The sequence below is a fragment of the Ciona robusta genome, chromosome 4 (genome assembly GCF_009617815.1).
Source record: "Ciona robusta chromosome 4, ASM961781v2".
In the NCBI taxonomy this organism is placed as follows: Eukaryota; Metazoa; Chordata; class Ascidiacea; order Phlebobranchia; family Cionidae; genus Ciona; species Ciona robusta.
The window spans coordinates 6767775-6783106 of record NC_143238.1 but is presented as its reverse complement, the minus strand read 5'-3'; the positions used below and the strand labels follow the sequence as shown (position 1 = coordinate 6783106).

The window sequence follows — 15332 nt, the reverse complement described above, 5'->3', positions numbered from 1 at the left end:
TTAGGCAACCAGAAGGTTTGTTCGAACATATTAAATTAACAACAGATAAATGGGAGGGAAATTTTATACGCACTTTTCTGATAGTGAAGCCAGCTATGTACTCCACAATGTCTAACTCAAATGAGGTTATTGGACTGCTTTCTGAAACCATTGTTTTATTAACAACAGGTGTAACTATTTTTTTCACTAACTGCAATAAAATTGTCGCTGCTGCTGCGTTATTAACAGCAGGCAAAAAAAGAGAATCTGCCTTCAGACACAAATGAGGATAGTGGCTCACTATATAGTCGGCTTTCCTATGTTTTCCATAGTGCTGCATTAGTTCTGTCACTGCCTTAAGTCCCTTTTCTGTAAAGGAATGCTCTTTGGAAATATCGTTCAGCATTTTATCCGGTTGCATGTTGTCACTATAGGGTTGCTCTTCCATTGAATATTCGTATTCGTTTAAATCATTTAAAATTATTCCTTCCATCATATTCCGGGCGATATTTTGCCAATCCTCTGGTTGTTCCATTGCGTTTTTGTTGATTCTGAAAGCTAACTGACTAAACAAAACAAACAGATTCACTGAAGCGTAACGGAAACAATGGTATGCGGCAAGTCGACTATCCATGTAAGGTATCTATGGTCCGACTTTATATACAGGCTCCAACGGGGCACTAGATCTACTGGAGTACTAATTGCTTTTATAACCCGAGTCCAGAGATAAACAGTTCATGATATGGTAACTCGTAAGCTAAATACATGGTAACTCGCTGGAGGTGTATTAAAACCGGTGTTATAACGACTGTCGTTTTCTGGTCACGCGAGGATAAAGTAAGTTACATTCATCTATATCTTGCTATATTTTATTCCTTTTTCTGGTATACAAGTACACGATACAGTATCGGGCAAAAGCTTACTTGACGGCTGGGCAAGGGCTCGTAAGAGCTCGCCATGAACCTATAGACGTAGCTCCGCGACTCTTGAAAGACCACAGTTAATTGTTTATAACACGGTCATAAAATATGAGATTTTAGTTGGTAACGGTATCCCATCTTACCCCACACCGATGTTTAAAAAATTGGCGTTGCGCATAGAAACGTAACTTTCTGCTAGATGGAGCTAAATTAATTTGTTTTTAACGGGGTCCAAAATGTACGATAAATATCGATTGATTCCGTAAGTAAAACTCCAAGAGTTCACTTTAGATTTTTGTTATGTCTGTGATTTTATATTTTTTTCCAAATATTGTGAATTCCTTAATCATCATTAAAATTAGTTTTATCAGCTTGCCTACTTTACTGGCTGTGAGAAAATTGGTAATAGTTTTTTTTTGGAAGTTTTCACACTCGTTAAAACGCAGTAAAGGTGCGACAACAGTTGTTGTTTATTTATGTGTCAGTTGTACTATACGAGCGAGACTTATTATACCATTATAGATAGTCTGTTAACGTTTTAAAGTGGCTGGATCAAAATATGCCGTCAAAAGTTAACCCGAAACGACAGAACAATGAAAATAGGAGTTTTACTTCTTCAAGTAAGTGGAGCTTATTTGTAGGCATAGGATTAATATATATATTGTTAATAAAATGTATTAAACAGTAAATTATACACTAGTAAAATATGGTTATTAGGTTAACAAATGGTGTGTATATTATATAAGGTGACACTTATGTTAGAACCTTGTGCGTTTAACAGTCATGCAAGACACTTAGCGGCAATTGTTTTGACCCAGTGGTCACTAATCGGTTGTTTAAATTAATAAATTGTAGCCATAGATAAAACACACCCACAAAGTTACATTTGTGGTAACTCGTAAGCAAGCAAAAAGTGTATGAAACAGAACACCAGTGTTATAATGACTGTTGTTTTTCCGCTATGTGAGGATAAATAAGCTACATTCATTTAATATTATGTACCAGTAACATAACTCTCTTTTCCAGATTCAAAAGAAATGAAATACAGTCGGCTGTCGAAACACAATTTACTTTTCAATGCAATTTTAACACCAAGAAAGTAATTGTTTTTTTAATTGGTTCTAGTAAAGCGTGAGCCCCTAATTTAAAAACCAGGGTGATCTTCAAGCAGTATCCCATATATTTTAATATAAACAGTTTTTCCTTTTCTATGTTTACCCAAATTATTCACTTAACCTATTCTACGCATACCCATGTTAGATGCCTATGCTGATACGTTGATGTTAAAAATCATTTTGTTTTAATATACATTGATAATATATGCTTATTGCCACATTATTGCATGGTATGAATCTGTTGCAACTGTTGAATATGCCTCCCCTGCAAGCCTGCATTTATTAATATTTTAGTAACTGGACCATAAAGCTGGCAAGAGGTAAATGAGTGAACGTATCAAGAGCTGAGAATTATTGGATAAAAATGTTATATTAAAATTAATGAATTTCAAAGAACATAGAAAGTGGATATATTTTAAACCATGTTATTTCAGACCTCGCAGCATATTTGATAAAACATTCTCCCGAAACAACATGTCTGCTACAAAGAACCGAGTGATGAAAAATGTAAGGTTGTGTGTGGTATCTTGTTTGTTACACTCTGTGTATTGTGCGTCAAGACAAATGTATACAAAGAAGCAAAAAGTTTGAAAAAATAATAATATTATCATGTCTTAAAAGGAATAACAAAAATATACTTTACATAGAATAAAAAATAAATTTTATATTTATTAAAAAAAAAATTATATTTATTAAAAAAATATACATTGTTTTTTAATGTAAAAAAAAAATAGACATTTACATTGAATATTCATTCCAGTCTCGACGGCCACGAGTAACGGAAATTGAGCGATGCACGAACATAGCACAGCGTGAACAATACAAACTACTCATCGAACAATACCGGAAAAATACTTTGGCAGAAACTGAAAAAATCTTCTTTAAAGCGTCGCCGAAAGATGGAGGTTCAAACCAGAAGCAAAATATTGTGATTGTTGATTTATCTGAGACCGACACAAGTCCTGTGAACGAGGTTTAATGTTAATATTATATCGGTGGACTAATAATTACCCTTTGAAAAAAGCCAAATAAATATAGTCTTTACCTTCAAAAGCTTTGCGATGAAACTATTTTCTTAGCAGGCTAGGGGGGTTGTCCTTACCGACCCCCCAACCACCCCATTGTTTTTATTCTGACTATACGTTTTATATTATTTAATTGTTGTATTTATTTAGAAGCCAGCCTTGACTACTTTGCCTAACAGAGACAATTCAAGTTTACTGAAAATTTCACCAAGTTACAAATAGTAAGTAAACAAATATATATAATTGTTAACTTTCTGCATTTCTAACAATATTTATTTTAAACCCAGCTCTACCTCCGTCCTATCCAGTATCTCACCAAGACCCAATGGTTTGACAAATGAAAAAGAAGTTTCACAAAGTTAGTAATATGTTTAAAACATTATTTTTCATGTGTTGTATGTTTGGTGGGTAAAAAGATACCTAGCACAAATTTAACAAAACACCAGAATAAGTGTTTGGCCAACATTCTGTCCACAAGTGTTTGGCCAACATTTTTTCCACAAGTGTTTGGCCAACATTCTGTCCACAAGTGTTTGGCCAACATTTTTTCCACAAGTGTTTGGCCAACATTATGTCCACAAGTGTTTGGCCAACATTTTGTTTAAAACATTTCGTTTCATGTGTTTTGAAGATTTTATAAATGGAAAAACCTAACAGACTAGGAAAATACGTAATCGACAAAAGTCAAGTCCAACGGTTTATATTCTGTAAGATATAAATTTATTATAAATATGACATCATTAGCCTTTTATTCAAATAGACCAGTATTCAAGAAGTTTAGTATTATATATTATCTGGTTCATGACAGTTCATCATATTCATATCATTCCCACTTGATTTAATTGAAGACACAATATTTCTCTCAGATGGAACGAGTTCCAAATCACTCCCCATCACGCCCACGACACGCCCACCAGCAACCCTTGATTGGTTTTCGCCATCAAGTCCTTACTTGTGCAAAAACTTTGTATCTAACCTGTAAGTGGATTTTATTTATATATACTATTGCTGTCAGGCATATAGGTCTATACTTGTATTTTGGCTGTTCCAGCAAGAATTTTAGTGAACCATCCCTGTCGCCAAAAAAATCCAGACATGTTGCATAAGAAAAATGACCTACAACGGTGTTACAGACTTAGATTGTATTAGGTTTGCCTATAGTTTGTGAAATGACTATGATGGCCATGCACTGATGATGTATTGTGATAATGTGAATTCCTAAACTAAAACTGTTGTCATCATCAGTAACACTGTTGGCATAAAAGGTTAGATAAAGATTGGCACAAGGACTTTAATGGTAATGGATGGGAGATCTTCCATGGCCAGATTCGTTTAAAAGCCAGGGATAGATGTTTGACATATACAGTAGGGTGGAGGAAGATGGGGCACCTTTAACTCTATTTTCTCGTCCCGTTTAGAAGTAAACAAAGAGCTTTCAAGAAATTATAAAACTGTACGCCCATGACTCCTATTGACCGTTAGTAATTGTTTAAAACACATCAGAATATTTAAATATTATGTGCTAAAGGTGTCCCATCTTCCCCCACCCTACTATATGACCAACTAAGTAACATAGATATCTCATTCACTCCAGAGTTGGAACTTACGGTCGGAGGGAGCGAGATAGAAAGAGGATCGTCCAAGAAGAGGAGACGAGAGTGAGACTCCTCCGGGATAAGAGGAGAATGAAAGAGGAGATGTTGTCCGAGATGTTGAAGGCAAGACTTCATGTGGATGTTTCAATACTTACTGATGTAAGTTGTGTGTGGTTGGGAGGGACATGTAGGTGAGGTTCTGTAGCATGCCAGGGGACCTGGGATTTATGCCAGAGTTGGCTCATAATCCCAACATTTATGTTGATTCATCATTCAAAAGCAGACATGAAGTGTATGAAACATAACGCCCGTACTATAACAACTGTCGTTGCTCTGCCATGCGAGAAAAGATAAGTTAAATTGTTCTTGGCAGGAAATGGAGGATTTCGTTTCATCTGCGTTGTTCCCTAACCCACCACACGAGGTCCTTGTTGAGCAGTTTAATATTTCTATAACTCGAGAACACATCATGACACTCGATGGACTTAACTGGCTCAATGATGAGGTGATGTTACGCTCAAAGTTTAAATTGTAAAGTTTTATCATTTTGAAGATGTTTTGTTTTCTCATTATTACAAGCACTGATGATGCCAACAGTTTTTGGTCTTATACAAATGCCAACAGTTTTTGGTCTTATACATCTTATACAAAATCTTAATTATGAATATCAAAGTTTAAACTCACACATAAGAAGGACCTGTATCCTCTTTTCGCTCATTCTGTTTTCACATTCTCTTGTTTTTATTTCATGTATACAACTTCATCGTAACTTTAAGATTCTACATTCCAGATTATCAACTTCTACATGGAGTTGATCGTGTCTCGTTCCAACACAACCGACAACCTTCCCTCCTGTCATGCCATGAACACATTCTTCTACCCAAAGTTGAAGAGTCAGGGGTATAAGTCTGTACGAAGGTGGACCAAGCGTGTGGATGTATTTAGTAAAGATATCGTTATTTATCCAATACATCTTGGAGTGCATTGGACTCTTGCTGTAAGTTGATGTTTAACATTATCCTGTTCTATAAGGGTGAGGTCTTCAGTGAGGCACACCTGAGACCTGGGGTGTAGGTATATTACTCTAACACCCAAGGTGCTACCATCTGGACCCCGCTGAGGCAGTTTATAGACACTCAATAATAGAGATTCTATTCTATAAGAGTGAGGTCTTCAGTGAGGCACACCTGAGACCTGGGGTGTAGGTATATTACTCTAACACCCAGGGTGCTACCATCTAGACCCCGCTGAGGCAGTTTATAGACACTCAATAATACAGATTGTATTCTATAAGTCTTTACTGGAGCACACCTAGTTATTGGATCAATTATGAATCAGTGACTGAGCCAATTGTTTTTCATATGGTGCGGTAACTTTAAAAGTTATACCACAGTTGTCTTTTTTTTGAATTCATACACCCATTTACGTATTGCAACATTTATCCCCAAGACCTTAGTTTAAATCACCCATCAACTTACTGTGCAGGTTGTGAAGTTTGGTGATAAAAGAATTGAATATTTTGATTCTATGGGAGCAACAAACACTGAATGCCTTGAAATATTAAAGTCTTATCTTGTGAGTGAACACCAGGATAAAAAGAAAGCAGATTACGATGTCTCGGGATGGAAGATTATTAATATGCCTCACACGGTGAGTTTTTATCACATCAGGGTTTCTTAAGATGTGAAATGGAATCCGTTGCAAACATTTCACTGATTTATATTCAGTGCCGTGGATCAGTAGTTAGGTGCTGTATTGTCACCAACGGATACCTGGTTCAATGCTCAATACTGATAGGTATTGTGTCCTTGGGCAAGACACTTCTTGGTCATTGCTCCCAACCAAGTGGTATCTGATGGTTTGTAGCAACAAGTAGCACACTAAAGATCCATTTACTATTTGGTTGCAATAGACACCACCATTGAGCCAAAAAAATATACAAAACATGCAATGGAAAAAAGTTCTTGAGAAAAAGTGTAAAATAAAAGCTAATCTTACATAACATGAATTAAAGCATATCAAACTTTTGTAAATCATAACCGAACGCTAATCTATGTTTTTACATCAGGAAATCCCTCAACAAATGAACGGATCAGACTGTGGAGTATTCACTTGTACATTTGCAGAATATATCGCTCGTAATTCACCTTTAACCTTCAAACAAAGTGACATGCCTAATATAAGGAGGATGATGGTGTGGGAAATTGTTAATGGAAAGTTATTACATTAGTTATAAAGTACATGAGCGCAAAAGTATTTAAAATGTGGGGGGTAAGGATAGTTAGACACACAATCCTGTGAAACAAATCTAACTTCTAATGGGGATTTTTACTAAATGATGATGTGTGGAAACCCCAGGGTTGTCTGTCCACCCCGCCACCCCAGGTTTGGCGCCAACAGCGAATATCAGGTTTTCTTATTAGTGCGTTGGTATACAAGCCGTAACGTATGGACTAAACTTTGTTAAAATTTGTTGTGGCACAAAAAGATCCAGAAGTTCAAGTGTAATGGTATTTAAACGTTTGAGAACTTGCAATATTTTATGAAATGTCGCATTCGTTAAAGAGGTTTCAAGTCATTTGTGTTTTTTATTGCTTGAACTTAAAATACCAATCATTCTTGTAAAAGTCTTTATAATGTCACTGCCTTTTTACTTCTTTGTAAGTCATCTGAAAATGTTTTTATTTATTTTGAGTTGGACATACTTTATAATATTTAAAAGGCACAAAATCAATTCTCTTGTTCTGTTTTTTGTAAAGCCGATATTTTGTTTCCTTGTACCATGCATTCTTTATTGTTGGGATTTTGCACCCTTGATTTAAAAAAAAAAAAAAGTATTTTGGGACATCTATGTTTAAGCAAGGGGGAATTCCCTGATGGTACGAAATTTATTTTGAAAATATTTGAAGAAAACAGAAAAGTTACGTTGAGGTATAGCGGTTAAAAACAGGACTATATGTTTTGCCCCCACGTTATCTACTAACCTCTAGATGTAACTACGTTATGTACCAAACTCTAACACATTTCACCAGCCTAATTGTAACGTACCGAAGCATTGTTTACTAGTGATAGTGCCGCCATGTTTATGTTTAAATCGCCAATTTTAATCTTCATTATAGCAATAGAATGGCTACAAACGCTGGGAATTTAGTAGATCGTTTAAGTAACTTAGTTGAAGCCGTACCTCAAGCACCAACCCCACCCAAAGTAATCGTGACTTCAAATCTCAACGCTCAATTGGCAGTCACGAAAAACATAACAGCCGCAAGTAAACAAAGGTATACTGTTTAATTCCCGTAAAATTTTGTTGTAAAATAGAGTAAGTTTAACCTTTACAATTGCTCCACAAACATTCGAATACATATCAGTGTTAAGGAGCTTGCATCGTAAGAAAAAGATATTGCATTTGATGCTAAATACTTTTAAGCAAATGTTTCCTTGAGCAAGAAACTTAACAAACTCTGGCTTAAATCTCAGGTCCTAGGGCATATGCCCAGCCATAGGACCTCACATATATAGAACAATTGGCCCCTTTCTCTCTGGGTGCGCCACTGCCTGTATGTTACATTAAAAGTTAATATAAGTTGGATTTGCTAATATTACCCAAAGTAGTGGAGTTCCTTTATATCGATGGTGATTTACAGGGCAACAATTTCTGCAGCGAAGAAAGATTGGAAAAGAGTTAACAAACAAAAAGTAAACGAATGTAAGTTTCTACACAAACTGTTTTTATATTTAGCCCATAAAATTCACTGCAGCAATGAGCAACTGCCGCAATAATTTGCCCAATGATATATAAAAACAAATTGCTGCTTTATATCTTAACCAAAGTAGTTTGTAATTTTCTTTTTTGCAATAACTGAAACCAGTGACCAGTTCTACAAAGTGTTATATCTATTTTATAACCCATGATGTTGTTTCATGTAATATAGTGGAAAGAAGAAGAAAGGAAAAACTTTCAACCCATATTGAACAGCTGAAGAAGTTGATTCCAACCAATGGTATATTGCTAACCACCAAGGTGGCCATCGTGGAACATGCTTGTAACTATTTAAAAGAAATTCAGAAGAAATTGCAAACGTTGGTAGAAGATGGAGTGACAGACAGTGTGGGTGAGTTTGGTGGAATAAACAACGTTTTTATATAAGGTTCTACTATATAGAGATTTTATCCTATAAAAGTGTGGTCTTCACACCTCAGACATGAATTATAGGTATATTACCACAGCACCCAGGGTGCTACTATCTATACTTCACTGAGGCAGTATTGAAACAATAATAGAGATTCTATTTTATAAGGGTGAGGTCTTTAGTAAAGCACATCTGGAATGTAGGTCTGTATTATTGCTAGAACACACATGGTGTTATTTTTCTAATCCTTGGCTGCATATAGGCTCAATTAATATTATACACAAACATGACAAACTTGTTCTTTAGCCAAAGAATTGGCTCGACTTCGACAGCAAGTGGAGTTTTATGAAAAAGAAAGAAAAGAATATCAAGAAATATTAATCACCCACGGAATCCACCCCATGATAACAGGGAGGAAGAAGGTAAGTTTCGGTTGCTAGGTTTACGCTGGCTGTTGGTCCTTTAAAGTTTACTTACAGTTTTCTTCTTATTTAAAACTTTAATGTTGTTTGATCAAATGGTTTATTACAATATTTTGTTTATATGGTTAACGGCCACCCTTTTTCAACAAGCTTTTCTTGTTTTATTTTTTATTATTATGTTGACTATCTTGTAATAAAGGTAATAAGTTATTATATCCAGGCCAAGGTTGCCATTTCCAAATACAGTCAAATAATTCCAACTTCCAGTCAAGAAGTAAACAACACTTCAGTTTCTTTATCTGGAAACACTGGAATTAAACAAACAAGTTGTATGACATCACAAACAAGTTGTATGACTTCGCAAAGCAAAATTGTTTCCATGACAACCACATCTGTTAAACAAACAAATATTCCATTGTCACCTGTTCATGATGTAACACATGCTTGTTCTTGTGTAACAATCACTACTATGACATCACACACCACCAGCAGAATATGCAGAGAAAACAATCAACCAGCGGATTGCCGAGTAATTTGGAGTCAATCGTGGATATCGGAGAAAGCAAAGAACCTTCCCAATCTGCCTATGGTGCTTACTGATGCTGTAAGATACCAAAAACATAATCTGGAAAACAAAGTCAAGCAGTTGGTGCAAAGTGCCGCGAACTCGAACGGAAAATCCACTGTCAGTGTTTCATCTGTTAACGAGTTAAAACAGATGAGAGCAAAAACTTCTGGTTCGAATAACTTGGCTGATGGTTTAAACGCAGAGTCAAGTGGGTTGCAAACATGGCTACGTACTTGCTCTGAGAAAGATAGGAATAAAACAAAGCCAACGCCAATAATTGAAAAACTACAACAACCATTTTCTAACAAGACGAAATTAAAACAAAATTCTTCAGTTGCTCAAAGTCCTGAAGCTTCATCACGGGCTTTGAATTCTTTCAACATAGCGAGCCTTATGAAGTCACAATCAAACCTTTCAAAATCTCCGCAATCTGTGGGCAGTGTTAACCTCACTACGGTTCATGCAACACAAACATCTGATGTTTATCCAGCAACTCAGAAAGATAATTTTGCTCAATCTTTTGAATCTGATTTTTTTGATTGTTTTCAAAATATCTCAAGTCTAACAGCACCTGAAACTCCACAGAAACAAACAATCGACTCTTTGAGCAACCAAGTGCAGAAAAGTTTACAGAAAACACCTAAAGACAAAAGATTATGCAACTCATTATCTTTAGAGTTAAATGACATTTTTCGAATTGATTCAACAGTTCAAACTACTGAAGCTGGAAAACTGGATCAGTGTCCAAGTGATTTAGAAAACACTACGATTACAAATCTATTGATGTCACCACAAGATACCCCTGCTCGCCCAAAGCAGCAGATACAACATGTTGAGTTCGCACCAGTACAACGCCTTACACACCCTGTTTCAATATGGCAACCTGCTATTACTGGATGCAGCACAAAAACTATCACAACCTCTAACAGGGCACACCACGGGCACAAGCAGGTTGCGCAATACTCAACACAAAATGCTGAGTCTACGACCTGGAATCACCCCGATAAGGACCTACATAATGTATCAAGAATTATATCGGGTAAATATTAAAATTATGGATGAAGTTATGTTTGTATAATTTTAATCTTTTCCTTGTGGTTGAGGGCCTATAGCAAGCAGCAAGGGGACCTGAGACTTAGGCCAGATTGACTCATGAACCTGGTATCCTTCAGTTGCAATAGAAAACACAGTAGTTATAACACGGTCGTTCTGTTTCATACGCTTCTAACCAGTTTACGAGTTACCAAGTACGTAACTCTGTGGGTAATTGTTTTTGTTTGCAGTGAAAGCTCACCCTCGATTCAATGCAGGAGTTAAAAGGAAATACAACCAACCCGCCCACCAGGAGCCACCTACAAGCGTTGGTATGTTGTACATGGTTGTGTTTCTCTGTAAGAACCTATGTTACAATTCTACACAGAATACACCATGTGTGTCTGGTGTATAAGAAGATTCTCCTGTTATAACTTTAGAGTGTTTAAGGTGTACAAACAAATCAATGATTACATCTGTAAATTCTGTTGATAAACTTGCACTATCTCATATTTTCCAGCCTGTGTAAGAAACAACCACACAGATCAATCCCACAAACCAGTTCATACCAGTATGAACCAGCACAGCAACCCCAGTGTTGACCGGTCACTTTTCGGACATTTTACCAATCCGTCTGTGGCAGTTGTCACTCATGTGTCAACCCTGCCACGCCACAACCCTGAATACCACCAGCCATTCAATGAACTTTACAATTCTCCTTCGGTGCCAGAGTATTACCACCACCCCACCACAGCAGGGTATAGGTTCTCCTACAACCCTAACATTTCAGACTACCCAAGTCACCCAGTATACATACCCCATTTACCAAATGCAAATATAAACTATAACAACAATAACAGCAACACAGATATAAAACACAGCAGGGCTTCTCAACACCATATACGACAAATTTTAAGCTGAATTCCAATTGAGATTGGTATCTTAATGTGCACAATAAAACATTGTTTATAACTATATTTATTTCCTTTCTTGAATAAAGCTAAAATGAGTTCCGATTTATGATTTGTGTATTTTCTTGGGAAATGCAGCGACTTAAGTCATGCACTATGTAATTGATGTGTGTCATACAAGCCTGGCAATTTACCAAAGCTAAAGTAACAACACAAGAGTTATGTTATGTAAATATAAACAGACTCAGATATTGCATCTTTATTCCTGCTATCTTTCTCTCTGTATGTAAAGGGAGTGTGGCCTTGAAGTAATAAACAACTTTAAATGTTGTAAACTTCTGAAAATGTTTGATTTCAAGTGTAACAAATAATACCATTTCAGTGTTTACAAAATATTGCACTCTTTTGCCAAGATTAGTGTGTTTACATGATTTAATTTAGGTATTGGTCATCACTAATCTGTGGAATGTCGATTTTATTTTGACAGAATGACGGTGGAGGACGAACAAGGTAAATGTATTATAACTGTAAACGTGACCTAATTAAAAATTAAACTAAATAGTGCGCTTTACATATGATTTCCCGGGATATAATGCATATACTTCTTAGCTCACTTTTGGCTTATTTATATTAAACGTGTAACGCGGCGTCTTTTCGCACAATCTAATTGTTTATTATTATACATATACAAACTGTTATTATACGTCACTGAGTATATACGTTTTCGTAATTTGTTTGTGTTTTATTTAAGATTTCGACGTGTTATAATGGTAGCCAATAAAATAAATTTCTACTGTTTTTTTACCAAAGCAAGTGTGAAACATTGAACTTCAATTTCTAACAGCCAATAAACTAATAATAAAATATTGTTGAAAACATTGCCTTTGTTTGCAATAGAGCATTTAATAATCGAAACTGTGGCAGCCTGGCAGCCTTCATAGGTTTCGAGATTAAACGTTGACTGTTAAAATTTAGTTAGCAATTTACCTGTACTAAGTGAAGCATGTTATATAACTGTGTACATGTTTTGCACAGGTGTGTTTTTGTTTGTATTAAAACAGAGCATACAATTGTGGCAGCCTTTATAGGTTTAAGATTTAATTGGGAATAATTTGACGTTCAAACTTTTTGTAATGGAAGAACAAGGAGAGGATAAAGCTTATAGATGGGAGGGGGATTATGAGAAGACATGGGAGGCTCTTAAAGAGGATGAAACGGGGTCTCTACAAGCAAGTATTGAAGCTGAAATTAATAAAGCTAAGAAAAGAAGATTGCAACAACGCCAGCGCAATGTTCGTCTGGGAATGATGCGGCATTTATACGTCGTGGTTGACTTGTCACAAGCCATGTGCGACCAGGATTTAAAACCAAATCGAGCCGTTGCCGTTTTAAAAGCGCTCGAAATATTTAGTGAAAAGTTTTTCGATCAAAATCCAATCAGTCAATTAGGCTTTGTATCAACCTGTGCAAAAAGAGCTGAAGTTTTAAGTGATATGTCAGGTTCTCTACAGAAGCATATCAAAGTGCTGCAAGATCTTGGGCAAAAAATAATAAAAACAAACGCTAAACACTGCACTGGGGAACCTTCACTTCAAAACTCTTTGGAACTTTGCGCAAAAAGTTTGAAACACATGCCCAGCCACACAAGCAAAGAAATCCTTGTAGTTATGGGCAGTTTAACTACTTGTGATCCTGGGTCTATTCACGATACCATCACACAAATAGCAAAGCAGTCAATAAGATGCAGTGTCATTGGTTTGTCTGCAGAAGTTCATATTTGTAAATATCTTGCCAAATCCACAAAAGGGACGTTTGGAATCATTTTAGATGAGTCACATTTTGCCGATTTATTGACAGATCATGTTCCCCCACCTGCAGAAATTTCTCCTGAGTCATCGTTAATCAAAATGGGGTTTCCCCACCACGTATCTCCCCATGAGTCGGGAAAAATATCACTTTGTATGTCACGTAACACCTTCACTGTTGGCGGCTACTTTTGCCCACAGTGCCAAGCAAAATACTCTGAACTTCCAGTACAGTGTGTAATATGCGCTTTGACCTTAGTTTCTGCACCACACCTTGCAAGGTCTTATCATCATTTCTTTCCCCTGCCCATGTTCAAAGAACAAGAGGTTCCAGTAGGATCTTCAACCTGTTATTCGTGTTGTAAACCCATCACCACTGTTACATATGTTTGTGAACAATGTGCGATTTCATTCTGTATGGATTGTAATGCATTTATACATGAGACTTTACATTCATGCCCAGGTTGTATCGTATCAACAAACCATGTCCACACAACAACTAATGGGGTTGTATAAATATGATTAACAGGTAACATTATAACTTGTTCATATTACAACACTAGAAAATTAGTTAAAAGTCCATAGCACAACAAAACTACATTAGTTTACCAAGTAACTTGCAAGCAGCAGAAATTAGTGGCATCACCATTTAGAAGCATTTCTGTGCCACAAAAATGCTGCAGAAATTGCTACCAGGCATAATGTAATACTAAGTGGCTTCTTTATAAATTTCAAATAAGATAAATGGTTGTATGCGGCAAGGTCAATAAAAATAGCATTGTAGTGCTACAGGCTGCCAGGTGTCAAACTCACTGTCAATTTTGAAATGTGCTAATGGATTTACCATGGTTCAAGTTGCAATGCAATTTTATCATAGTCGCCAAACTTTTTAAAAAACACAGGCAGGGATAGTTGTGTGGTAATTTCTGTGAAACAAATCAAGCTTAATGGTTGTAATCACTGATTAACGTAGTGTTGAAAACTCCAGGGTAGATCTGCCTACCTTTCCACCCCATGTTTGGTGCCTATAATAATATTCCATACACTCCCCATACCACATGTTCCATCGTTTCTTGCCTTTCAAACCCACGTCACTCTAAATACTTATACTTTTTTTGATTGAACATTTTTCAGCATCAAATTTATAATTAAACTTACATGGTTACCACTCCTATTCATGTAATGTGTGTAATTAAGGTTCATTGTCTTTTTAGTGATCAACCTATTTCCTTCGTTGTATTTTCCTTCTTTTCCATATATCTTTCAAAACTCACTCAAAATATGAGCGCGTGATAAAAGCTAACATAAGTTAGAGCTGCTTCAAGGCTGCGATGTATTTATCACATTAATGGATAATTTTCCAACAAAAATTGTTGCAATAGATATTATATGTTGTTTTATTACTTCCCCATAAAAACCTGGCATTATTCACTTCTAGGAAAACATTGCAACAGTTTTCATTCAAGCTTTCCAGAAATTCCACCCCTTGTATTTTAACAGCTGATAGTTTGTGTGTTAATGCATAAGTTGTAGTGCATGCTGCTGTGCTAAACATTTCAATAGTTCCGCATAACTTTAAAACAATGTGCCAATTTCTTGTATGAGGCTTCATAGTTGCCAAACCTTTGTTACTGAAGGGTAGGCAGGGGTTTCAACATAGACGCACAATCCTGTAAAACAAATCCTTATAGTTGTAACGTTTACTGAATAATGCAGTAAATACTCGGGTTTGGCCTGCCTACCTTGCCACCCCAGATTCGGCGCCTATGAGGTCCCCATTTTCTCCAAGCAACATTTTCAATTCATTTTTTTACATTCAGCCGAAAATAG

General features: G+C 36.2%; 3 protein-coding genes across 6 annotated transcripts; all 3 read left to right on the top strand.

The window, feature by feature from the left end:
* Nucleotides 1-1059: 1059 nt before the first annotated feature.
* LOC149737172 (uncharacterized) lies at nt 1060-7492 on the top strand. 4 transcript variants are annotated; one of them, XM_089876013.1, is made up of 13 exons: nt 1060-1161; nt 1422-1519; nt 1926-1998; nt 2449-2521; nt 2775-2987; nt 3190-3260; nt 3327-3397; nt 3888-4017; nt 4634-4793; nt 5008-5139; nt 5425-5631; nt 6120-6284; nt 6703-7492. In XM_089876013.1, exons 2-13 carry the CDS (start codon nt 1459-1461, stop codon nt 6862-6864), a joined length of 1518 nt encoding a protein of 505 aa, XP_089732139.1. In that variant the 5' UTR covers nt 1060-1161; nt 1422-1458; the 3' UTR covers nt 6865-7492. The 4 variants fall into 4 exon arrangements, with proteins under 4 accessions (XP_089732139.1, XP_089732140.1, XP_089732138.1 ...); XM_089876014.1 differs by lacking the exon at nt 1060-1161 and adding an exon at nt 1190-1350; XM_089876012.1 differs by lacking the exon at nt 1060-1161 and having other exon boundaries at nt 1190-1519.
* Nucleotides 7493-7616: 124 nt separating this feature from the next.
* LOC149737171 (uncharacterized) lies at nt 7617-11804 on the top strand. Its single transcript, XM_089876005.1, has 7 exons — nt 7617-7912; nt 8279-8340; nt 8567-8746; nt 9071-9186; nt 9407-10793; nt 11038-11118; nt 11307-11804. Exons 1-7 carry the CDS (start codon nt 7761-7763, stop codon nt 11705-11707), a joined length of 2379 nt encoding a protein of 792 aa, XP_089732131.1. The 5' UTR covers nt 7617-7760; the 3' UTR covers nt 11708-11804.
* A 152-nt stretch (nt 11805-11956) lies between these two features.
* Nucleotides 11957-15322, top strand: LOC149737170 (general transcription factor IIH subunit 2-like). The gene is made up of 2 exons (XM_089876023.1): nt 11957-12207; nt 12733-15322. The coding sequence occupies exon 2, from the start codon at nt 12831-12833 to the stop codon at nt 14016-14018; it is 1188 nt and encodes a 395-aa protein (XP_089732149.1). The 5' UTR covers nt 11957-12207; nt 12733-12830; the 3' UTR covers nt 14019-15322.
* The last annotated feature ends 10 nt before the right edge of the window (nt 15323-15332 follow it).

What these genes read in the sequence shown, in the direction of transcription:
- LOC149737170 (XM_089876023.1), top strand. Translation starts at nt 12,831, where the DNA reads ATGGAAGAACAAGGAGAGGATAAAGCTTATAGATGGGAGGGGGATTAT.
- LOC149737172 (XM_089876013.1), top strand. Translation starts at nt 1,459, where the DNA reads ATGCCGTCAAAAGTTAACCCGAAACGACAGAACAATGAAAATAGGAGT. An exon ending in ACACAAGTCCTGTGAACGAG is followed by an intron (nt 2,988 to 3,189) that starts GTTTAATGTTAA and finishes GTATTTATTTAG; the next exon opens with AAGCCAGCCTTGACTACTTT. An exon ending in AAAAACTTTGTATCTAACCT is followed by an intron (nt 4,018 to 4,633) that starts GTAAGTGGATTT and finishes CATTCACTCCAG; the next exon opens with AGTTGGAACTTACGGTCGGA.
- LOC149737171 (XM_089876005.1), top strand. Translation starts at nt 7,761, where the DNA reads ATGGCTACAAACGCTGGGAATTTAGTAGATCGTTTAAGTAACTTAGTT. An exon ending in TGGAGTGACAGACAGTGTGG is followed by an intron (nt 8,747 to 9,070) that starts GTGAGTTTGGTG and finishes CTTGTTCTTTAG; the next exon opens with CCAAAGAATTGGCTCGACTT. An exon ending in TGATAACAGGGAGGAAGAAG is followed by an intron (nt 9,187 to 9,406) that starts GTAAGTTTCGGT and finishes TATTATATCCAG; the next exon opens with GCCAAGGTTGCCATTTCCAA.